Source organism: Anolis carolinensis, chromosome 6 (assembly GCF_035594765.1).
Source record: "Anolis carolinensis isolate JA03-04 chromosome 6, rAnoCar3.1.pri, whole genome shotgun sequence".
In the NCBI taxonomy this organism is placed as follows: Eukaryota; Metazoa; Chordata; class Lepidosauria; order Squamata; family Dactyloidae; genus Anolis; species Anolis carolinensis.
Window position 1 is genome coordinate 22,714,922 of NC_085846.1, and position 25,267 is coordinate 22,740,188.

The 25,267-nt window shown below is 40.9% G+C and overlaps 1 protein-coding gene across 6 annotated transcripts in view; it reads right to left on the reverse strand.

Moving 5' to 3' along the window:
- Nucleotides 1-25,267, reverse strand: part of ppfia3 (PTPRF interacting protein alpha 3) — an 87,369-nt gene that overhangs the window by 2,335 nt on the left and 59,767 nt on the right. For 4 of the 6 annotated variants that reach the window (XM_062957024.1, XM_008113588.3, XM_016994647.2 and 1 more), the window contains 15 exons: nucleotides 20,708-20,895; nucleotides 18,838-19,060; nucleotides 16,819-16,982; nucleotides 15,401-15,546; nucleotides 13,720-13,813; nucleotides 12,245-12,326; nucleotides 10,258-10,458; nucleotides 10,071-10,133; nucleotides 8,443-8,469; nucleotides 6,135-6,310; nucleotides 5,471-5,568; nucleotides 4,046-4,221; nucleotides 2,465-2,533; nucleotides 2,194-2,365; nucleotides 763-837 (listed from right to left, as the gene is read on the reverse strand). In XM_062957024.1, coding sequence (XP_062813094.1) covers nucleotides 779-837; nucleotides 2,194-2,365; nucleotides 2,465-2,533; nucleotides 4,046-4,221; nucleotides 5,471-5,568; nucleotides 6,135-6,310; nucleotides 8,443-8,469; nucleotides 10,071-10,133; nucleotides 10,258-10,458; nucleotides 12,245-12,326; nucleotides 13,720-13,813; nucleotides 15,401-15,546; nucleotides 16,819-16,982; nucleotides 18,838-19,060; nucleotides 20,708-20,895 — 1,938 coding nt within the window. In that variant the 3' untranslated portion in view covers nucleotides 763-778. The remainder of the gene's footprint in view (nucleotides 1-762; nucleotides 838-2,193; nucleotides 2,366-2,464; nucleotides 2,534-4,045; nucleotides 4,222-5,470; nucleotides 5,569-6,134; nucleotides 6,311-8,442; nucleotides 8,470-10,070; nucleotides 10,134-10,257; nucleotides 10,459-12,244; nucleotides 12,327-13,719; nucleotides 13,814-15,400; nucleotides 15,547-16,818; nucleotides 16,983-18,837; nucleotides 19,061-20,707; nucleotides 20,896-25,267) is intronic. The other 2 variants (XM_008113586.3, XM_008113587.3) reach the window with 2 other exon arrangements.

The window sequence follows — 25,267 nt, forward strand, 5'->3', positions numbered from 1 at the left end:
CCTTGTCCTTATGCTGGGAAGACGGCTTGAGGAAGGCACACAGCAGTTGAGAGTCCTCCGGACTGCGCTTGGACATTGCCTGTCTCGCTCTCCTCCCAGCATAATGCCGAGAGAACAACCTGAAGACTGAGGGAAGAGTATTGGGGAGGAGGATCGGGGCAGCTGCCACATGTCTCGTCTTTCTCGCAGCCGAAGGATGGGATGAGCAGCCCCATCCTTATGCTACGGTAGGACAACCTGAGAATGACCTGCTCCTCCTGGCTTCACCCTCTCCCAGGCCCTCTCCCTCCCGGGTCCTCTTTCCCAGCCTGGCCCTCCTGGCTGGGCCCACAATGCGGCCCCAAGGAAAAAAAGTTTGCCCATGCCTGCAGAGCACTTGATGAACCAATCTGGACACATGATATTATTCAAGAACATGGAAATGCTAGACCACTCTAACAACCACCATGTCAGACTACACAGAGAAGCCATTGAAATCCACAAGAATGTGGACAATTTCGACAGAAAGGAGTGTTCTTCTTTATTTACTGTCTTGATTTTAGAGGTTTTTTTTAATACTGGCAGCCAGATTTTGTTCATTTTCATGGTTTCCTCCTTTCTGTTGAAATTGTCCTCATGTTTGTGGATTTTGATGGTTTTTCTGTGTAGACTAACATGGTGGTTCCTGAAATAGTTTCTAACTTGCCTTGTGCCCTGTTATTGTCGAAGCAGTGGTAAAAAAATACATCACAATTCTGGAAAACCCTGTTAGTGTATACTAACCTCTATTGTCTTGGCATTAACAGGAGTACGTTCGCACTGACATACTGTCTGCCCGTTGGCTACCTAATGAGTTCCCTGGAAAAAGAAGAAGGGAAAGGAACAAGAAAGATATAAATCATAATGCTCTCATGACTGGAATAAAGCAAGACAATTCCTCTCAGATCAGCCCAAAGCTTTCTAGTTTCACTGTGGTCAACCAATGGAAAGTCCACCCACAAAGTTACATGAAGAAGTGTTTCCTTTCAATTGTTCTGAATCCACAAGCTAAAGGGTACAGTGGATGCAAATCCTGGTTTCCATTATTATAAATTTTCACTCACCTGCTGTGTAACTGAAAAGGCAGCTTTAACTATTGAGCCATGATGTGTTGGAATAAGGAAATATCTGTTGTCGAAGGATTTCATGGCTGGAATCACTGGGTTGCTGTGAGTTTTCCAGGCTGTATGGCCATGTTCCAGAAACATTCTCTCCTGACGTTTCACCCACATCTATGGCAGGCATCCTCAGAGACCTCACAACCTCTGTGGATGCCTGCCATAGATGTGGGTGAAACGTCAGGAGAGGATGCTTCTGGGACATGGCCATACAGCCCGGAAAATTCACAGCAGCCCAAAGAAATATCTGTTTTCTAATTCTCTCATACTATCCTATTCTATCCTAATGGAAAGTTCCCTCAAAGTTACTTCCCAATAGTCATGGGCTTTATGACAGCAATGATTGTCTTCCAGGAAAAAACAATGATTACACTGATGAGGCAAAACTGCTTTTATGTACATATGCCACAGGAACTGGATAGTTAAAAAAAGCCATTTTACTCAAACTCAAAAACATTCTATGTTGCTCCCAGAATTCAAAGTCAAAGTGGTCAGATATACTCTTTGTCAAATTCTGTTCCTGACACCAGGAAGCATTTTATTTTCTTACTGCCCAGTAAAGTTGTCTTTTTATTGAACAACCCTCCCTGAGAGTTTTGATATCAAATGGCAACAAGAGGTTCACCATTCACACTGTAGAATGAATGCTGTTTGACACCACTTTAGCTGCCATGGCTCAATGCTATGGTATCATGGGAGTTGTAGTTTGGTATGACACCAGCCCTCTTTGGCAGAGAAAACTAAATACCTTGAAAACCTACAACTCCCATGATTCCATAATATTGAGTCCATGGCAGCTAATATGGTGTCAAGCCCCTATTTAGCAGAGAAGACTAAGGACCTTGGAAAATGACAAATCCCAGGATCCCATAGTGTTGAGCCAAGGCAATTAAAGTGTGATCAAACGTCATTCATTCCACATTGTAGATGCACCCAAAAGTGTACTGAAAATGAATCACAAGCCTGCCTCCACAACCCAAACCATCCCTTTTAGGATCCAAGCCCAAGCTCAGCTCCATTCACTACTGGGGATTTCCAAGGGCCGTGCTTTGCATACCCTCTGGCTGCATCTTTCGAAGCTGCACCCCGGGTGAGGTAATGGAGGCCACGGAGGCTGTGCGGAAATTGGCTGGCAGCATCTCAGCTGAGTCAGGGCTGACCCCGCGGAGGTCCTTTTCCCGGAACATCTTCCGCCAAGATGGGGAACGGCTAAAGGTCTTGGCACTGTCCTGAAAGGCAGAACACAAAACAGCATGGGATGGGTACAGGCTCTTTTAAAAAATAAACCTTCACAAAGTGTAGGATTCTGGAAGGAGGAGGAAACTCACCTCATCTAGTCGCCTGTCTGTTCCCATGGTAATGAGGTTCCCAAATTCCTTTTCCAACATTTGGCGAGCCTAAATAGAAATGAGACATATTGTTTTGTTCTCCAGTGTTGGAAATAGAAACCTCCCAAGCCTCTCACTATTTATTTGTTAGTGTATATGTTTGCTAACCTGTATTCTATGTTATGTTGATTTGCCAGTTTGACTGTATCTTTTTGGTGAGGGAAGGGTTATAGGCATGTATTTGTACCGAGCATGTTCAGACTCAGGACTCCATTTTTTAATTCAGAGTGTGTTTGGTCTTCAATAAAAGCAGGTGTTTTGGACCTCAATGGAGGTGGATGCATGTTGCTGTTTGGACTTCAATATAGAACTATGCTTATGGACTTCAGTGAGTACAAGTATACTTAAAGACTATGGACTATTGATTAAGAATGATATCCTGTGTACTCAACACAGAGAATCTACATCCTATCTGTAACTGAGCTTTAATAAGAAATGTGCCTGTATGGTGAATTAATGCAAGATATTTGTGAGTAAACAAGATATGTTATTTTTCAAATAAGACTTTTTAAAAAAATCTCTGAGTGCATATTTTAAACTAAAAGGTTTTAAAGGGAGTGTATATGTTTTGGGGAAAATGCAACTACAATTTCAACGTTAAAGAAGCAATTATCCCCTGCTAACAAAATATATTTTTTGTAGTGGCATGTCTTTGTCCTTGGCAGTTCAAAGACATGGTTCTTGGACATTCTTAAAATTTTATATAATGTGATTTTATTTTGTAATGGTATCTGTTTTATATGAACTGTTGTTTTGTAGATTGTTTTATATGAATTGTTGTTTTTACATTGTTTTTAGGCATTGAATTTTTGCCATTTACTGTAAGCCGCTTTGAGTCTCCTCGGAGAGAAAGGCGGGGTAAAAGTGATGTAAATAAATAAATTCTTCAGTTTAGCAGGTGAATTATCTGTATGCCATTACATGGATGCTTGTGAATATCACTTGTTCAAAGAGTTGACTTCTAACAAGGTCATGCTTTTCTTGACTAGTGCTTTTCAAAAGGTGGTCTCCAAATATTCATAGAAATTCACATTTGCCAAAAGGATATGTGCTCAGAGACTGGGTGCAGCTATTTTCCAATATCCATGTCCTCCTCTGCCTGTTTTCCCCCCAATCTCTTAATTCCCCACAGGGTATCCTCAAGATACAGGCATCTACACTGTAGAATTAATGCAGTTTGATACCATGGCTCAACACTGTGAGGTCATGGGAATTGTAGTTTGGTGAGGTGCCAGCACTCTTTGGCAGCAAAGGCTAAAGACTTCCAGGATTCCATAACACTGAGTCATGTCAGTTAAAGCGGTGTCAAACTGCAACAATTCTACAATGTGGAGTCAGCCTTACTCCAAAAATAAATTTCCCAGCTCTATACTAAAGATATTGGTGTGTTGAAGATATAAGGAGTCGCCTGCTTCCCTCCTTTGAGAACCCCTGAACCCAGTTCATTCTGTGCTGCTCAATGGGCTCCCAGTTTCTCTCCACTCTTTCAGGCTGCCTTTCCATTGCATGCTTGCTCCTGACCTGTGTGTTCTGCGTTGGGATCTGTAGCAGCAGGGCCAAATCATTGCAATCGAAGGTGTCATCCAGGGCAAGGAGGGCCCCATGCACACCGCTCTCAATCAGGTTGTTGGCAAACTCTTTCAGCCCAATCATTTGAACCCAGCACATTACACGCTCATTGGACCAAACCATCACATCTAGAGAGGGAAGAAAAGACAGACTCAGCTGTGTCACTGATGTTCTTATTTCCTTTCCCAAGGCACACTTTTGCACAGGTTGCTAGCCCTGAATCTTGTTTCCTAACCACAGCAGACCCCAGAAAGCAACTTTTAGAATGAAGAAAGAATTATAGGTTCAAAAGCCCTTACAATTATAACTGTGATTGCTAAAAAGTAACTTATTTTCCTGCTTAGTTTTTTTTTTAAAAAATTGACTATTACACACTGTCCTCCCATCCCCATTATTGTCACCTTAACATCCATAATGAGTAGCCCAAAGCAGCATTTAAACCAGAGGTTTCCAGTCTGTGTCACATATGTTAGTGTGTTGGCTGCAGTGTGTAGGTGTGTTGCGCAAACGTAACATTGTATATTCTTAAAAATACAAATGAAAGGTTTGTATAAGATGTGCTGTGTCCCCAAACATTTCATTATTACAGTTTCTGTATGTGTCTGTATCTCTTATAAGAGATTGGTTTAATCTCCAGTTGCTAGTAAAACTGTGTTACTGTGTCACAAAATCATTAATGTCTTAAAAGTGTGCCACTAAGATGAAATGTTTGGAAAGCTCTGATTTAAATCATGTAACATTCCTTCTCCACACGCTTTTGGAATTACAAAAGTAATAGGACCCAAAGCGGCTCACAACAATATATAAAAGACAATACAAAACAGGATACAATAATTTATAAAAACAAATTTACAATAAGAAATAAATATTTTAAAAATTGTCTAATACAGTTATTGCAGGCAACTCAACAAGACAGATGATAACATTAGCGGGACTCAATAAATGTTAGCCTTCCTGTCATTGCAGCTGAGTGTCTTCATCAAAAGCTTGTGCAAACAGGAAGGTCTTTAGCTGCTTTTTAAAAGGATGTTAGAGAAGAGGCTGTTTTAACCTCCTTGGGAAATGAGTTCCAAAGAGTTGGAGCAGCCACCGAGAAGGCCCTCTCTCTCATCGCCGCCAACTGCATTTGTGATGGTGGTGGCAACGAGAAGAGGGCCCCGCTAGAAGGTCTTAACATTCAGGCAGGTTGGTATGAGGAGATGCGGTCAGATAGGTAAGCAAAGCAATATAACTTTTCACAGTTACACCACGCCATATAATGTTATCTCTTGTTACGTTACCATATTAACACAGTATAGTTATACTTTCATTTTTGGGGATATGATTTAATTACAAATAACCAGCTTCTTGTAAGCAGTTAATTGGAAGCTTGACTACCTTTAATTTGGTTCTGACTTTCTTCCCGTCTTCTCTCCAGTTCCTTTCGGTCATAGTTAAGACGTTTCAGGCACATGATCCCATAATGGAGGCTCACCCTGGAAGAAGTACAATTTAAGCCTGAAAAATCATGTAGAAGTATATTGTGGTGACTAAAACAAGGCTTCTTTATTAAGTGAGGTATTTTTGTAATGTTATCAACCTTGGGCATCCTTAAAATGAGCTGCGGTGGCGCAATGGGTAAAAACCCTTGTGCCGGCTAAACTGCTGACCTGAAGGTTGGGTTGCTGACCTGAAGGTTGCTGGTTCTAATCCACGAGATGGGGTGAGCTCCCATCTGTCAGCTCTAGCTTACGGGGACATGAGAGAAGCCTCCCAGCAGGACGGTAACGCATCCGGGTGTCCCCTGGGCTACATCTCTGTAGACGGCCAATTCTCTCACACCAGAAACGACTTGCAGTATGTTTTCAAGTCACTTCTGACATGATAAAAAATCTTTAAAATACAACAATGGCTACAATTTTTTGCATGCCTATCTGGGAGTTAGCTCTAGAAATATGGAAGATCTTACTTCTGAGCAAATCAGCATAGAATTACACTATATGTTATGTTTGTGATGCAGATGTATGCCCAAAGCCTAAGCAGTTCTTTCTATCCCTCTCACCTATGGAAACTGTCGACCATCTTGAGCTGCCCCCGCAGTTCCTTCTTGTTTAGGTGGTCCAGCATCCGGGCATCTACTAGCGACTCCATGAAATAGCTGCGGTATTGAGGCAAGCCCAAGCTGGGCAACCAATCATTCCCTACCCACTCATGATTCATGTCACCATATGCCAGGATCTGGAAAAATAGAGAAAAGAAGGCCCAGCAAGTGAGAAGGAGCAACATACATTCACACACATAGTATCCACATCAGGCTCTTACCATTTCTCCTGCCTTGGACTGGCAATTTCTGGACAGACAGTCACCATTCACTATAAGTTTTTTATATGAACATCTTACACTGCCTTTTTCCTACTGTTCCAGCTAAGTCTTGAAATTTGAACTAAATAAAATTGGGATAAGGTCTGTACTCAGTCACACAACTCACTTGGTGAGCTACCAAACTATTTAACATTGGCAATAGACATTGTCATTACCATGCAGTGAAGAAAGGTAGTTGCCAAAATAACGAACATGTTTATATGTTATTAATTATATATACTTTCTGTATATATTTCAGATTTCAAGATTAATGTCAAAAATACGTAGTATGGTTTTACATAGGATTTGTGCTACATTAGAACAGTAAAGACAAATATTACTTAAGTAAAATAAGCATTAAATATTAAATAACAAAAAATAAAATAAAATAAAATAAAATAAAATAAGGCTGTCTTTTCTCTAATGAGTTCCAGGAAGCATACATGGTTCTACCCTCTACATCCTCACAGCAAACATGGTCCAACTGAACTTTAAGACCTTTGGGGTGGGTCTTTCTCCCAGTTCCCATTAGGAAAAGCAGGGAAGAAATCTTAGTGGCTATTTCAGGTTATGGATTCCTCCCCTTGACTGCTCTCTTTTTACTGGCAAAGACCTTTTTTATTTAGGCTTTTTATTAGTTGTGGCAGGAGCCGTGGTGGCACAATGAGTTAAACCCTTGTGCCAGCTAACCACTGACTTGAAGGTTGGCGATTCAAATCCACGAGATGGAGTGAGCTCCCGTCTGTCAGCTCTAGCTTGTGGGGACATGAGAGAAGCCTCCCAGCAGGATGGTAACACATCCTGGCATACCCCCTGGGCAAAGTCTTTGTAGACAGCAAATTCTTTCACACCCGAAGTGACTTGCAGTATGTTCTTAAGTTGCTTCTGCCACAATAAAAATAATTAGTTGTGGCAGAGGGAGTTTTAAATGGACATCGTCCACTTTTATTGTCATTATGTTTTAAACATGTTTTAAATACATTTGAAATGGAATTATTTAATGGTTTTAAAAAACAATTATTCTATGCATTATATTAGTTCTGTTCCATTTCAGCCTACAGTGTAAACTGCTCTGAGTCCCTCATCGGGGAAAAGATGACATACAAATTAAATCAGCTTGGCTGAGAAAGAGTAATCAGCAGGGTAATGCTAGTGAGTTTCATGTAAACATAAATCTGACAACTTTCAGTCTAATATCCTACCCATTGCAAATCACTCTGTCTGTAATGTGGTGAAAGGGAAAATGTATGCATTTTAGGCCATTACAACTTCCATCTTTGGGACTTGTGCATCTCACCATAGGGAAGATGGGCAAGGGAGATAGCAGAGCACACATCTATTGTACACATCCATTTTTCACCTCTTTAGGCTGACATACAAAGCAGCCCTCATTCAACATCCTACCATTTCCAGTCCCAGGTGGCCTCCTAAAAGAATGAGCAAACAGGTGCCTATGATACAATGAGAATGGCAAAGGAGAGACAAAGAAACAAAGGGATTTATAGATATCTTTATCTCCCCAAAATTTGCCATCTCAGATTAATGCCATAGAAAATAAAAGGCACCTGAACTAATAATTCTTTTTAAACAACTTGTCAGGCAGAATGTCCTCAAACAAGTCATACAATAAGGGATCATTGAGAACCACGGAGAGATTCTCATTCATGTCAATGAACTTGCTGGTTATGGAATAAAACAAAACCATCTATATAGTCGAGAGGGTAGGGAAACCTCCCATTCACTCATTGTATTGCAGATTCTCCTTGCGCTGTTCCCACTTTTCACAGAAATCATAATTGTAAAGATAACACATATTAACCCTTTTCATTCCAGAGCTTGGAAAAGTCCCCCTTTGGAATGTGGCACCAAGAAGACCGTAGCCACTAAGGCCACAAGGAATCATAACCCCCCAAAAATGTTGTTCTTCAAGCTCTTTTTCACACACATTCATACACACACACAGAGGCATGCAAGTAAAGAGAGGGCCAGCATCTGAGTCCCTCCCCTACCTGCTCCCAGCTGATTTCTTTTGTCTCCTGGGCAGATATTAAATGAGAAGCAGGAAGGAAAGCAGAAAGGAATTATTAAGGCAAGATTAGACACAGTTTGTTTACACGCTCACACACATACACACATGCCTCAGAGTAAAAGGGAAGCACCTCTATCTCTTTAATGCATTATAATTCACCTTAAACACATGCATTAGAGCAGCGTTTCTCACCCTGGGGGTTGTGACCCATTTTGGAGGGGGGGGGGTCATGGGAGGGGTGTCAGAGGGTTTGCTAAAGACCAGTATTTCTTGTTGGTCGTGGGGGTTCTGTGTGGGAAGTCTGGCCCAATTCTATCATTGGTGGGGTTAAATGGGCTCTTTGATTGTAGGTGAACTATAATCCCAGCAACTACATCTCCCAAGTGCCAAGATCTATTTTCCCCAAACTCCACCATTGTTCAAATTTGGGCAGATTGAGTATTTGTGCCAAGTTTGGTCCAAATCCATCATTATGTGAGTCCACAGTGATCTCTGGATATATGTGAACTACAACTCCAAAACTCGAGGTTAACGCCCACCAATCCCTTCCAGTATTTTCTGTTAGTCATGGGAGTTTTATGTGCCAACTTTGGTTCAGTTCAATCGTTGGTGGAGTTCAGAATACTCTTTGATTGTAGGTGAACTATAAATCCCAGCAATTACAACTCCCAAATGACAAAATCAATCTCCCCCACAACCCCACCAGCATTCAAATGTGGGTGTATCAGGCATTTGTGCCAAATTTGGCCCAGTGAATGAAAACACACCCTGCACATCAGAAATTTACATTATGATTCATAACAGTAGCAAAATTACAGTTATGAAGTAGCAACAAAAATAATTTTATGGCTGGGGATCACCACAACATGAGGAACTCATATTAAGGGGTCGCGGCATTAGGAAAATTGAGAACCACTGCATTAGAGCTTATGTCCTTCATGATGTTATTAAACTCCAACACCCATCAACCCAAGCCTGTATGTTTTATGAAAATAGATGATGAGAATAGTAGTATTTCAGTCATTATTTCCTTGCCACAGAATGATCCGTCTATGGAAGAGTGGGGGGAGGAATAAGGGAACAGGCTGCACTATTTTGGAACATGCATGGATCACATTGTTCAGATGCTCTATCTCTGGAAAAACAACAACAAAAACTCCTACAAGTCAAAATCTAGCACAAAAGGAAGGGCTGAACTAAAACATTTCTCCCTGAAGAGCTAATCTCTGACAGATATCATAATTTATTTTATACAGATGACAAATAAAAATCCTCCAATGTGGATTTGTGATGTTCGCTCCACTTCCTCACTTTCCTATTTGTGAAGTCCAAGCTTCTGAAAAATCAACAGCCAATTGGCTAAAAAATAGATAACCATTACCAAGTGCCCTTGATTATCTACACCAAGCAATTTTTTTAAAAAAAAAATACAATATTTAGGAACGAGGTGATCCAGTAAAACGAGATACAGATATATTCCAGCCTCTGCAGACACACAACCACACAACTTGATATAAATGAGCAATTTTTTGCAAGACAAGCTTCTGAAAGTAGCTGCAGCAGGTAACCCAACATGAATGGGGCACTGCACATAATAGCGCCACTTACTGGCTTTGTTGTGGCTGTGAGAGATTCCATCTCTTCGTGCGTCATCCATACATTGCCAGTAGACTAGAAAGAAGGGCAATGGAAGGAGAAAGAGGGAAAGGTGACCATTAGTTTTAAAAAATGGAGGAAACCATTCTAGATTTTGAACCCGAGAAAATCAGGGAACAAAACCCAACTGCCCACTTACCGTACGGGATGTGGCAGGGGCTGAGGGACTAGTAAGTGACACCATCTCCTGGATGGCGAGGCGCAGTTTGAGTCGGTGCAAGGGGTTACTGATGCCAATTTCCCGCTGGATTTCCGTATCCGACAGGTTGGCCATAATGGCACCACTCTTGACGTTGGCACGGCAGGCAGCTACATACCAGGCTGGCATACCCACCCACAGCTGTCAGAGGAAACACAGAGAGAAACGGAGGTGAAGCAGACACTCACACCTGCTGTGGTGCTAAATATCTCACCTGAATCTGTGAACATTTTGCGAAAAAATTACGTACCACCCAGAAAGCAGGAAAAGAAAATCAGACTATGATTTGAGGATGGAGAGGAGAATACCTCATCCTCTACTTTAGTCACGACCAAAATGGACTCTTTTCCATGTTTTCTTTAGCTGATGTGCCTTTTAACAGCGAACACGGGTTGTTGCCATGTCATAAGTCAAATGGCCTTTGCCTGTTGCCAAAAATGATCTACTGAAGTAGGTCAGGGGCCAATTTCTTCTGCTTATTTGCAGAGATTGCCAAAACATCTGGGAAATTCTGATTCGTTATTTCAAGGTTTTGCCCTTTTCTGCCTCTGATCCCTTGGCAGATATTTATCAATCCCATTCTTTTTGGGTTGCTGTGAGTTTTCCAAGCTGTATGGCCATGTTCTTGATGTTTCGCCCACATCTATGACAGGTATCCTCAGAGGATGTGAGGTCTGTTGGAAACTAGGCAAGTGGGGTTTATATATTTGCTTGAGGCAAGTGTGAATGTTGCAATTGGCCACCTTGATTTAATGGCCTTGCAGCTTCAAAGCCTGGCTGCTTCCTGCCTGGGGGAATTATTTCGTTTGGAGGTATTAGCTGGCCCTGATTGTTTTGTGTCTGGAATTCCTCTGTTTTTTGAGTGTTCTTTATTAACTGTCCTGATTTTAGAGTTTTTTTAATACTGACATGGTGGTTGTTACAGTGGTCAAGCATTTCTATGTTCTCCAATAATATGCTGTGTCCATCACATGGTTCATCACATGTTCTGCTATAGCTGATTTCTCTGGCTGAATCAGTCTGCAGTGCCTTTCATGTTCCCTGATTTGTGTTTGAGCAATGTTGCATTTGGTGGTCCCTATGTAGACTTGTCCACAGCAGAATGGTATACGGTAGACTTCTGCAAAGGTGAGAGGATCCCTCTTGTCCTTTGCTGAACGTAGCATCTGTTAGCAAAGGACAACGTAGCATTTACTTAATGGATCAGTAGATAGTTTGCAGGTTGTGTTTCTTCATCAACTTCACTATGTAGTCAGTGGTTCCCTTGATGTATGGTAAGAACACTTTTCCTCTGGGTGGATCTTAGTCTTTATTCTTGTGGCTTGTTCGTGACCATGCAGCTCTTCTGATGTCTGTGGTGGAGTATCCATTGGCCTGTACAGCCCAGTTTAAATATAGATTCTGCCAGGCAGGAAGCAGCCAGGCTTTGAAGCTGCAAAGCTTTTCAAGGCAAGTCAAGGTGATTAATTGCAACATTCACACTTGCCTCAAGCAGACAAGCGTTCTTTCTCCCACCCTGGGCATTCCACAGATATATAAACCCCACTTGCCTAGTTTCCAACAGACCTCACAACCTTTGAGGATGCCTGCCATAGATGTGGGTGAAACGTCAGGAAAGAATGCTTCTGGAACACAGCCATACAGCCCAGAAAACTCACTACAACCCAGTGATTCCGGCCATGAAAACCTTCGACAAACCGTTCTTTTTATTCCTCATTTTAAAAAAATCAACCAATTTCTCACAGTACCTTCAAGAATAACAAATTTCTTATGGAACAAGCTTTCAAAAGCTTATGTTATCCAGAAACATCCTTTATTAAAAATGCTACAAGAGTCTTGCTTTGGGTGTGACAGACTAATATGGCTATCCTTGTGGAAATCATTTCAAAAGTAGCATCACTCACAAAAGACCTTCTACCCGCATTACCTCCAGCCACGAGACAACAGTGGGCCCATCCCAGGCAGCGAAAGGCAAGCCTTGTCTGCAAGCTTCTTCTAGAAGCTCATGCCTGAAAGGAGACAGAAATGGAAAGAAGAAATAAGGAGATTTGGAAATAAGAGGTCTTTTTTGATCTGATCCTATACTTCCCACTTTTTCTCTCCCCAGCTTCTCAACAGTCACATTTGTTTGTTGCACGAGTTCTGCTTAGCAAATAGGAATTCTAAAAATGCCACCCCAACTTGGTGTTCCTATTATCATCATTCCCAGACAACATATATTCTAGGCTGAAGAAGGCTGCTTTAAAAATGTGAAGTTTATCATCTGCAATGTTCATTTGCAAAACCAGCCCAAGGAATTCGTTAACATTATTCACATATTCCATGTGAGGAAAATTAAAGCTGGCAGTACTGTATAAATTGGTAAACTAAACTGGGATTTGAAATTGAGATTAATCAATACTAAAGAAAATAGTAATATGGTAAAAAGAGAAGACGCCGCCTTAAAAAAGATAATGAGAGAAAAGGTGGAAGGAATTAACGCACAGGCCAGTAAAATATACACAATGCTAATAGAGACCGACGGGTGTACAATAAGGGATTTGAAAAGTATTTGGGAAATGGAGTTACAAATTACAGAACAAAATATGAGACAAGTGGTAGAGTCAATAGGGACGACAAGGAACACAAAAGTAAGAGAAACGAGGAGGAAAACATTACATAAGTGGTATCATACACCCTGTCAATTAGCGTATATTATAAAAAGGGGAGCAGTCAGTGCTGACATGGATGTCAACAGAAAGGACGGTTTATGCACATGATGTGGGAATGTGAACAGGTACAATATGTCTGGCAGATTATACGAAAGGTGTGAAACCAAATATTAGGAATCATTTGGGTGACAACAAAAAAATGGCAGCCCTAGTACAAAGAGAGGGAATGGGAAATTACAGGGAAATAAAGGAAGCAATAACTGAGGACACACAAGCAGTGACAGTATTGGGATGGAAAGATAAATCAGAGCGGACAATATGGTATGGTATATGGTGGATCAAATGGAATTCAGAATTATGGATGTAAAATCAAAGGATTCAAAAGATAATGAAAACAGAATGCGAGAAGTTGAAGAAAGATGGAACCGGGTCAAGAATTATATTATGAATAAGTCTAGAGGTCAGGCCATAAGAAATAGGATACAAATGTTATATAGTATCTAAATTTATAAGGATTGTCTTAAAAAGGATTAATATGTAAAAGAAAATAATCCTCTTGGTGGTGGAAATTGTAAATGTTGTGTATGTGTATGTCCTAAAATAAAATAATATATATTATAAAAAAGCTATATTGGGATTTGTACTCAAGTCCTGCAGGCTCTAGGTCAAGGCAACCTCTTCACCCTGCCAGCTTTCCATATTATTAGACTCAGCTCCAGTTCTCCCCACATGTACAATATCCCATTCTCACTTCTTTTTATTCCTACGGTCTTTGTCCACAGGTCCAGACAGCTTAGAAAGGCCCAGAGGATCTGCAGGTGACATCTCGTCCGATGGTGTACCAGCTATTCCAGAAAATGAGCAAGTTGCACAGAGAGGAAGACAAATGAAAAGAAACATTCCATTAGTTTTTTATCTTCTCGGCCATCAAGACAGCATCCTATGCAGACAATCTTTTCCTAACATGCCATTAGGAGAGAGAAAGAAAGAAAGGGAAAAGAAAGAAAATAGAGAGTATGAACTCATTCCTAAATTCTTCCATGCATTGGAACGGAATTGGTAAACTTTATGCCTTCCAGATGATTTGGACTTCAACTCTCAAAATTGCTTCCCAGTTGTTACGTTGGCTAGGGTTTCTGGGAGATAAAGTCCACAATATCCACAGGATTCAAAGTTACCCTGACCTCTCTTTATTAGAGAATCAATGTATGCTGTGGGAAGACTTCTCAACTGATGCAGCAAGCTCCACACTCAGTGAAAACGACACAGGGACCCTGCTCAAGTTGAAAAGGTTCCCTCCTGCAGATATTACTTCCAATCCATGGAGGACCATGAGGCAAGAATATGTTGGAGGAAGCAAAGGCAACCAACTCAATGCTGCTTTCCCATTCATATTCCCACAGGTTTCAATCATGGTAGGGGAACTGTCTGCATAGGATTAATGGTTCTGCGAGCTTTAGCATAGCAGGAGGATTGGGAAGCAGAGAGGCAAGAAAACTTGTAATGCACAGAAAACCCTTGGATAATTGTGCATTCATTCAATCAAGGATTTCAGGGGTTTCTAGTGAGCAATGCACCAGTGAGCTCCCTTAGCCTGTGGCTCTTTGGAGCAGTGGATTCAAACTGCAGGAAAAGAGATTCCACCTAAGCATTAGGAAGAACTTCCAGAGGGTTAAGAGCTGTTTGGCAGTAGAGTAAGGTGCCTCGGAGTGTGGTGAAGTCTTCTTCTCTGGAGGTTTTTAAACAGAGAGTAAATGGTCAAAATGTTTGATTGTGTGATCCTGTATAGCTGGGGGTGGGACTGGATGGGCCTTGTGGTCGCTTCCAAATATGATCTTTGTGTAATCCTTTGAATCCTTTGTATATCCTAAGTGCCAATGGGAAGAGCTGTATGGAAATGAGATATTTTACACTGTGTGCCAGGCTTACTGGAGACTTCCAACTGCCCTGCCACAGCAACAGCACCCTTATTCATCTCCTCCCAAAAACTGTCTCATGTGATTTGTGCAGAATTTTAAGAAGACCAGTTATGCATGTTATATGTGTGAGTGTGTTTGACAGAAATCTGCAGAACAGCGTCTATAATGGAAGCTCAATTCAGCAGACCATTCCAACAGATCTGGTGGTACCTGGAAAGATACTGAATTTGGGAAGCCAGCCAAAAACTGAAGGGCATAGAAACTGAAGACAATTCTAATGAGACCACAATGACTTCACAAATAGAGAGTGTGGAAATGAAGAATTCGTGGTGTTTGAGTTTGATGTGACGTATAGGACCAAGATTTATTTCTGGTTGCTATGGTGGATGTTTACTAGGAGGCAGAACAATTGGCATCTACAAGGGTCTGTAGCGTACTCATTTGTAAAAGACAAGGACACATAGTAGAGGTTGAGAAGAAGCAGAGGGGAAGCTGCGGGTGGGCAAAGCATACCAAGTGAGGGGGACTCACGGCCCAACTGTCCCATTCTCCCTTTCTCTTTCTTCCCAAAGAGGCGTCCAATGGAGGACTTGATGCTCTTCTTCTTGGTGGATTTGTGTAAGGAATCCTGGCTGCTGTTAGTGCCCTCTGCTCCCATACTGTTACAATGAAAAGAATCAAAGGCAGAATTAAATAAGTTTTTCTCTGACAAGAAGATTCCCCACAGTTCTGAAAAAAGATCTTTCTTGCCTTTGCCAACCACCAGGTTCATCATTCCAACCCATGGTCAACATCACCCAAGAGCAGAGGCAAGAATCACACGGCCATCTAGCTGTTGTTAGACTCAACATCCCAGAAGCCTCAATCGTGTAATGTCAAAGAACTGTCCTCTGTTTTCATTCAGGAAGGGGGGATATTTTGCACATGCTCAGGAACTCTGTTGCATATAGTCTATATAAACTTTATTCACCTCAGAAAAGGTACACTCATAACCCCTCTGCCTACCATACCAGAATATTGGGAAATAAATATACCAGTAGTGCTGTAGACCAGGGCTTCCCAAACTAAAACCCGGGGGCCGGATGCGGCTCTCCAAGGTCATTTACCTGGCCCCCGCCCTCAGTTTTATAATATAATATTTTATATCATTTTAAATAATATAATATATTGTATATACATATAATATTGATAATAATATAATGTTATACAATATAATACTAATAATACCATATAATAATATTAATTATATGATATATATTACATATAATATTACAGTATAGTGGTATAGTTCAATATAGTAATATATAATGCTAATATTGTGCTATGCTAATATAATAATAATAATAATAATAATAATAATAATAATAATAATAATAATAATAATAATAATATTGTATGTGCATACAGCTGCTCTGAGTCCCCTTCGGGGTTAGAAGGGTGGGATATAAATGTAATAAATAAATGTAGTAAATGAATAAATAAATAATTTTAGACTTAGGCTCGCCCAAAGTCTGAAACGACTTGAAGGCACACAACAACAACAATCCTAATTAACTTGACTATCTCATTGGCCAGAAGCAGGCCCACATTTCCCATTGAAATCTTGATAGGTTTATGTTGGTTACAATTGTTTTCATTTTTAAATATTGTATTGTACTTTCATTGTTGTTGTTGTTGTTTTGCACTACAAATAAGACATGTGCAGTGTGCATAGGAATTTGTTCGTTTTTTCCCCAAATGATAATTCGGCCCCTCCACAGTCTGAAGGATTGTGGACCGGTCCTCTGCTTTAAAAGTTTGAGGACCCTGTTGTAGACTGTAAAAATATGAATGTAAATATTACCATCTATGCTATACTTCAGTTGCACAACCTCTACCAACAAAGCCTAATGGCTTCTGTATTGTCCTACATCTACTCCCGTGCAACTCACCTGGTCCTGAGCTCTCTCCCGTCTTCCAGGCTTCCAGCCTGCAGGGCTAAGGCCTGGGTCATGCGTTCAAGGCGCATTGTGCGGGGGGTGGAGGGAGCCGGGGGCTCACAGAGTGCCAGGGCCTTTTCGTCAGACCCTCTCCCTTCATCCTTGGCAATGTGGTTCTGTTGGGAGGAAAAAACAACACAATGAGAAACTTATAGGGCCAGGCCTTAGCACAGCTGGTTAATTACCAGCAGCAACAGATCATTGCCAGCCGGAAGGTGGGCAGTTTGAAGCCCCAGTCGGAGTGAGCAACCAACCATCAGCCCAGCTCACTGTCCACCTAAGCAGTTCAGAAACAGTTGGGCTTTGAGTAAAGAAATTAGGCGCTGCTTATGCGGGGAGGTATTTTATGGCACCATAAAAAACGCCAGTGATCAAAGAGCAAGGAGGAAAATTTCTGTGATTAAAGCATCCACTATGCTTGTTATCATAGTGGATGGAGCAACAGCACCCCCTGTGGCCGGAATGGAGCATAACCTCCAGGTGCCAAAGTTGGGGAAAAAATGCCGTTATACCTTTAACTGTTTGTCTGTCCTGTATGTCGAATGGCATTGAATGTTTGCCATGTATGTGTGTGTTGTAATCTGCCCTGAGTCCCCTTCGGGGTGAGAAGGGAAGAATATAAATGCTGTAAATAAATAAATAAATATTATGTGTCACTGCCAGAAGGTGACATGTTCAAACAGTCTCAGGTTGACAGTATTCCTCCTTATCTGTTAAGCAAGCTAATTTGACATGCCATGACAGGGAAACATAATCTCTGTTGTTAAGTTTATTATTATTGCATTTTCCTTCCCAGGAATAGAGAGATACTTGTGAGATTTTCTGCTCTGATTCAAAAAATTTTTTTTCAAAAGCCTTTGGGTGCTAGGTATCTTGATTTGGGCATTTGCCTCAGAAAGAATATCCCAGGCTAGATGTGCATTTCAGGTCGGAGGTGCTATTATGAGACAGCTGACAGCTTTGTTTCTGCAGGGGAATTCTATTGCCCATTACAGTCTCAGGCAGTTAGATTTGGAGAGAGGGAAGAGGAGAAGTCCTGGATGTAATGGCAGATCCCTGGGAGATCTGGAGTGTCTCAAAATAGGGTTTTAACTCTACCGTTGAACAGAGACAAGATAAAGTCCTGCCCCATACATTCTCAGAGTAAAAAAAAGATGAATGTGAAAAAGGCACCCTTGTCTGTAATGTGCACAAACCCAGAAATAATGGGAAAATGCAAGCAATAGTGGTACCTAAGCAAACAAGGTACTCCATGTAAAAACACAAGACAATGAACAACAGATCCATTTTATTGGATCAGATAAAGGGTCCATTTCGACCAGCCTTCTATTTCCTAAAGCAGTCACCCAAGTGGGTTCCATGAAGCCAACAGTGAGCTGGACCAATGTAAAGATTCTGGTATTCCATAGTACAGTTCTCTTGAGCATGGAAGCTGACTTCTCTGCCATGTCTATTTAAAGGATTTCAGCTGGAAAAGATGGAAAGGACCTCTACTAGAGGTTCTGAAGGGCTGCTGCTAACTAGTACTACGTTAATTTCCCCAGGAGCCCCGGTGGTGCAATGGGTTAAATGCTTGTGTCGGCAGGACCGCTGACCAAAAGTTAGGCGGTTCGAATCCGGGGAGCGCGGATGAGCTCCCATCTATCAGCTCCAGCTTCCCATGAGAAAAGCCTTCCACAAGATGATAAAACATCCAAGCATCCCCTGGGCAATGTCCTTGCTGACAGCCAATTCTCTCACACCAGAAGCGACTTGCAGTTTCTCAAGTCACTCCTGACATAAAAAACCTCCTAATTAGAGGGAACAATGCTCTTAGTGGAAGACATATGTGTGTGTGTTTAAAAAAAGACAGCAACATCAAGGTTTGGGTAGGGGAGTTTTTCAAGCCCTTTCTTTCCACAGGAGCAATTTAGGATGAGGGCGCTACAACAGGGAATGATCACTATGCTCCCTCTCACAGTCATGACATACCATTTTTTCCCCATCGCGAGCAGGGCTATGGGGCGCCAAGCGGGGGGTGGAGTGGCCACTGCTGGGGGGAGAAGGGCTGGCCAGGGTGGAGCTGGTGACGGAGGGAGGGATGGAAGCGCCTGAGCGGTAGCGGCCGAGGGAACCGTCCAAGCTGGCACTAGTCACTCGGCTCTCGATTTCCTCTGCCCGTTGTTCTGTGGATTCTTTTTCCTCCTGGATCAACCTGGCAAAGAGAGCAAGAGAAACATATATCATCACGAAAATGCCCAATTCTTCCTTCCTTTGTCAAATCTCACATTCAGAAGACTCTTTTGTCAGGAAATGAAGTAGTTTTTATAACCTTCATTTATTTTATTTTTCTGCTTTCACAATTCAGTTTCTGAAATAAATCTGAAGACATGAAGGCTAGGAGTACAATTTTTGTTAAATTCAGCACCAAATGGAAAATCAAATGTTACTCTGCCAATCTAAATGTACACAAGGGATATGAAAACCCAGATACACCTGAATATGTAAACAGAGGTCTATATAACCACAAAAAAGAGGGGGAATGTATGTACAGTGGGCCCTTGATAAGCACTGGGGTTTAGTTTCAGAACCCCCACAGATACCAGCATTAAATTCCATGATATATGATGGCAAAAATCAACTCTTACTTATTGAATTTTTTTCAAATATTTTCCAGCCAGGTTTAAACTGTGGATACACAATCTGTAAAAAATGGAGGGCTGGCTATGCTCCCAAATAAGGCTGTTCTGAATGAAATGCATTTTAACCAAAATTAAGACTTCTGGGTTGAATTCAGATGAAGCTAGCTGCACCTTGGCAACACTGAAATTAAGATCAAAGGTTAATCACAAAATCGTAGAGTTGGAAGCGACATCATGGACCATCCAGTCCAATCCCCTGCCAAGAAGCAGGAAAATCACATTTAAAGCACTCCCAACAGATGGCCATCCAGCCTCTGTTTAAAAGCCTCCAAAGAAGGAGCCTCCACCAAACTCCGAGGCAGAGTTACGGGTTTGTAGAAAAACAAACTGCGTGCAGTCCTGTCCAGACTTATTCAGTCCTTTGTTTTATCCACAATGAGCAAAAGAAAAAAAAAACAAGCCACGAAAATGGAAGAGAAAATCAAAATTTACTCTTAAGTAGCAGAGTCAAAAATCATAATAAAACTTCCAGCAACAAAAACTCACATAGTCTCTTGCATTAAATTCATGCAACTTCTCAGCAAGTATTCAGTAAGTCCCCCAGTAAGTCCCCCAGTAAGTCCCCCAGTAAGTCCCCAAAAGACATTGCAAACATTTCCCAGATATACCCCATTCAGGGAGTGGCTCAAGCCTGTTAGCCCTGATTGTTCCAATTACTCAACCATGAGTTGTAATTAACCAGGTGTTTTTCTCTTAACACACACTTACACAAGTAGTGATCCCACAGAAAATTTAGTCACATACATGCATATACAGTAATAAGTTCCACTGCTGAACAGCTCTCACAGTTAGGAAGGTCTTCCTAATGTTCAGGTTAAATATCCTTTAGTCCTGTCTCTTTCTTGTTTTCTATAGTATTTTGAAAACATTATGATAGCCGCTTTGAGTATTCCTGAACATAGATTACTACAATATTTATGAGGATGTGGGACAGTCTCTTTTATCTCACCAGTACTCTCCACATTCCCACCTCAATCTCCTAACCATGTAAGCTATGCCAGTGATCAAGCTCAGAAGACAACATAAGGAGAGACTGTATTTGAAACAGGTGTGTGCATGTTGTGGCAATGAGAGGGTACTGTACTGGAGAAAAGTCGTGCAGCTCTGGAATGAAGCGGCAAAGCAAGTATGAAAGCTGCAGTCTGCCCAGGGCAACTCACTTGATTTCTTTATTGATGGCTTCCAACTGTTCCTGTAGCATGATGGCCAAGGTTTGCACGTCAGCCTGCCCGCTGGGGGAAAGCAGGTCGGCTGAGCTGAACAAGGGGTCGCGTTCATCTTCGTCGGAGCCGTCTAGCCCACTCTCAAAACTCGCTCCGGCTGCTGCCTGCTGAGCTCTCTCCCACTCCTGAGACAGGAACGCCACCTGTCGAGGAACAGAAGGAAAGAACGAGAACATAAAAGTATGATTCAGTTGCCTTCCCTGATCAACGCACGTTTGCTTACTTGCCAGACAAAGGAAAGCTTTGATTCTAGAAGCCGATCCTGAGAAAAGACCGTGCCTGTTGAAACTGAGGGCAGAGATGCAGCGATGTGGAGGGCTTTTCCAAATAAGAATTCTGCCCACTTGAAATGATTTTTTTTCTTTAGTCTCCAAATTTCTAGCATCACAAAGAATGGGACACTGAACATTCTTCACACCTCGAACTCTTATATTTGCTCTGGAAATTTGATTCTTATATTTACTATTCCTTTGGTAAATTTCACTGCCTTTTTTCTTTTGAAGCCTAACTGTACAGCCTATTATTTGAAAACACAGAAATGCTGGACCACTCTAACAACCACCATGTTGGAGTGCACAGAGAAGCCACAGAAATCCACAAGCATGTGGACAATTTCAACAGAAAGAAAGAAACCATGAAAATGGACAAAATCTGCCTTCCAGTATTAAAAAAAAATCAGGACAGTAAATAAAGAACAACACTAAGATAACAGGGGAATTCCAGACAGGAAAAAAATCAGGGCTAGCTAACACCTCCCAAGACTGAATGTTTTAAGTTTTTGTCAAATATGTTGTGTTGTTGTTTCGGGCTTGTCCCTGTTGTGAGCCGCCCCGAGTCCCTTCGGGGAGATGGGGTGGGATATAAAAATAAAGTTTATTATTATTTATTATTAATTCTCCCAGGCAGGAAGCAGCCAGGCTTTGAAGATGCAAGGCCATTAGATGCTAATCAAGGTGGCCCATTGCAACATTCACACTTTCCTCCGACAGAAAACATTTCTTTCTCGCACCCTGGATATTCCACAGATATATAAACTCCACTTGCCTAGTTTCTAACAGACCTTACAACCTCTGAGGATGCCTGCCATAGAGGTGGGCAAAACGTCAGAGGAGAATGCTTCTGGAACATGGTCATATAGCCCGGAAAACTCACAGCAACCTATCTGTACTTCTAAATGCTCCATTGAAGTTTTAAGTTAGGGCAATGATAGAAACATGGGAACTGAAGGAAACAGGCTGAAGGACAGAATTTTTATTTGGGGGCAGAAAATGCACCCATTTTACCCTTCCTTTTAATTATCTGACTGCCAAAAGGGAGAGAGAATTTGCCTCTCCTGATCGCATCTCTGACCCCTGGTATTGTTCTTCAGTAAAGAAAGGGTTTTCCATAATAATCAAGAGAAACACTCACCAGGTTGGTGTCCAGAAGAAATTGTAGGAAGGAAAGAAGAAATGATTATTATTAGCATTTTGTGGACAAAGAAGGGAGATAAAAGGAAAGGGATAGGACCATTACTATATTCTATTCGCTCGCTGCAATAAACAATCCCTCTTTCTCCCTAACAAGTTTGATAATACCCTTTTCAGCTTCCTATGCCTTCTCTACTTAGATAAAAAGGCTGCTGTGGAAGCACCCTTACCCTGATGCCCATTAAGTGTATAGGACTAAACTGTCTTTTTCTACAACCAGGGACCCTGGAACATTTTTAAGAGGGGAGGGTTAACAATGGCAGGGAGATTAGTTCCATCTCCTTATGGGAATGTGTTTACAAAACAGTGAAACCACAGAACATATGGCATGAAAATGGTCATTATAATCATCACTGTAATCATCATCCAACTGAAACAGGTAACAATCTGACTGCAATGAAAGCAATAGCAAAATACAAAAAAGCCCTGAAACATTACAAAATTTAGTTTTGAAAAAAAATCTTAACTACAAACTCTCTTAACAAACACAATGTTTACTTTTAAATCTCCTCCATGGATTCAGTGTAGTTTACTCACAAATAAACATGTCTAGGATAGATGGCATGATCCACATTGAACTGGATTATATGGTAGTGTGGGCTCAAATAATCCAATGCAGAGCAGATACTGTGAATATCTGCCTTGATATTCTGGGTTATATGGCTGTGTGGAAGGGCCCATAGACTTATTAAAGAGAAGGCTCAGCCATAATACTTGTCTTGCATATATGTGCATGTAATCATTTAGTATAGTTCTAAATGACAATTCCTTAGGTGATTCAACTACAGAGAGGACTTGGTATAATTTTGCCTGCTCATTTTTAACAAGGATGGCTTCAGCAATCCCTAGCCTATTCTGGGTTCCCCATCTATAGCTAACTATTTCTTAGGCCCCTTCTACACTGGCATATAATCCAGATTATCAAAGCAGATAATCCACATTATCTACTTTGAATTGGATTATATGAGTCCACACTGCCAGATAATTCTATGCAAAGCAAATAGTCTGGGTTTTATACAGCTGTGTAGAAGGGGCCTTAGACCTTTAGCCCACCTTTCTCCCAAACAATAGAATCCAAGAAGGCTAACAGTAAAATTAAGAAAACAAAGAATTTTAAAACATAGCAAATTCATTAAACTAACTTTATACAGAATTAAAAACAAACTGGAAGGAGACCTTCCGGAAACATAGCATTATTTTTCTTGGATCTAAGATCATTTGTATCCTGATTTCCCAAAATCCGGAAGCCAAGGCAGCTGAAACAGAACAGTGATGAATACAAAATATAAAATTTAGCTAAACAGTCTGTGGTGTTTGAAAACTCAACTAGCAACTTAAAATTTCCAGAGCAAGAAACTTTGGCTGTCTTATGCTTTCTTCAACCTGGAATTTTCATTTCCCATCTGTTGGTTTTTTTGATAGTTATACTGAAAGTATGGTATATCTGAATATCTGCTAAATATTCATTTTTAAAAGGTTTTCAGCTATTAATTAAAATCATTCTTATTTTAGTATAATTTTACATCTGCCCTTGTACTTTGCTACTCTGATGCTGAATATGCAATATGCTTGGTGTGGAATACATCTCACCACGTTAAAACAGTGGCTGTGGCTCATAATGAGACATGCCGCATTATCACAGGATATCTACGCCCCACTAGAGAAATTACACTGTTTAGCCAGTGTTGCACCACCTGATATCCATCGGGAATAGCAACCTGTAATGAAAGGGCCAAGGCATTGACATCTCTGGTCCATCCTCTGTTTGGATATCAGCCAGCAAGCCAACGCCTTAAATCAAGAAATAGCTTCCTAAGATCTACAGAGATACTTGCAGGAACATCTCAGCAAGCGAGAGTCCAAGAGTGGCAGACTAAAACCTGGAACCTCAATCAGTGGCTGATATCGGATAAGAAACTTTCTCCTGGGCACACAGAAGACTGGGTGACTTGGAACGCGCTGAACTCCAAGTGGCCAGCTTCTGGTCAAAGGATATTTAGTATACAGTAGAGTCTCACTTAGCCAACATTCACTTATCCGGCGTTCTTGATTATTCAACGCAGTCTGCCTCCTGCCCAGATCCACAGCTGTTTCTCTAGGCAGCAAGGACTGAACTCTTTATGCATTTAATTTCCGACAATATTGTTACTGTAAGTTCATTTTATGCAATTCTATCTTTATTTGTAGTCAATTTGTTAGTAGCCAATGTTTTTATAGTCAGTGTTTTCAATACATTGCGATGTTTTCGTGCTAAATTCGTAAATACAGTAATTACTACATAACGTTACCATGTATTGAACTGCTTTTGCTGTTAGTTTGGTGTAAAACATGATGTTTTGGTGCTTAATTTGTAAAATCATAATGTAATTTGATATTTTATAGGCTTTTCCTTAATCCCTCCTTATTATCCAACATATTCGCTTATTCAATGTTCTGCCGGCCCGTTTATGTTGGATAGGTGAGACTCTACAGTGATGCCAAGTTTTTAACCTTGTGGTTTTTCTATACGTTATAACTGTATTCTCAATTTGCTTCTGACACGATAAATAAATAGTATGTGAGATATATATATATATATATATATATATATATATATATATATATATTATTTAATACACTGTGTTTTCCGTTCAACATGGTTGCTATTTTAAGATGCTTGTATTTATTGTTTCTAGTGTATTGTTTATTGATTATATTTAGTGCTTGTTCATGTTACTATTTTTAAGGTCATATTTTAGGTTTTGTAGGATGCTTTTAATTTTTTTTTTAAAACCCTGCAGCGGGGTAAAAATAAACAAACAAACAGGTCAAAACGAAACATTAGAGAGAGGAATTTGGTCACCATCCTGCATCAGGTTCTCTCCAAATATTTTCCATGATGTCTAATAGTACAAATTGTATTAGATTATGTCACCACAACCAGACTTTCCAGTTTGTGCTTTATTCTATCGGCTGCCACTTGTGGGGGCAGAAAAACGCGAGTGCATGAGGATGTCACATTGGGTGTTCTGTATTGCTAGACATTGCC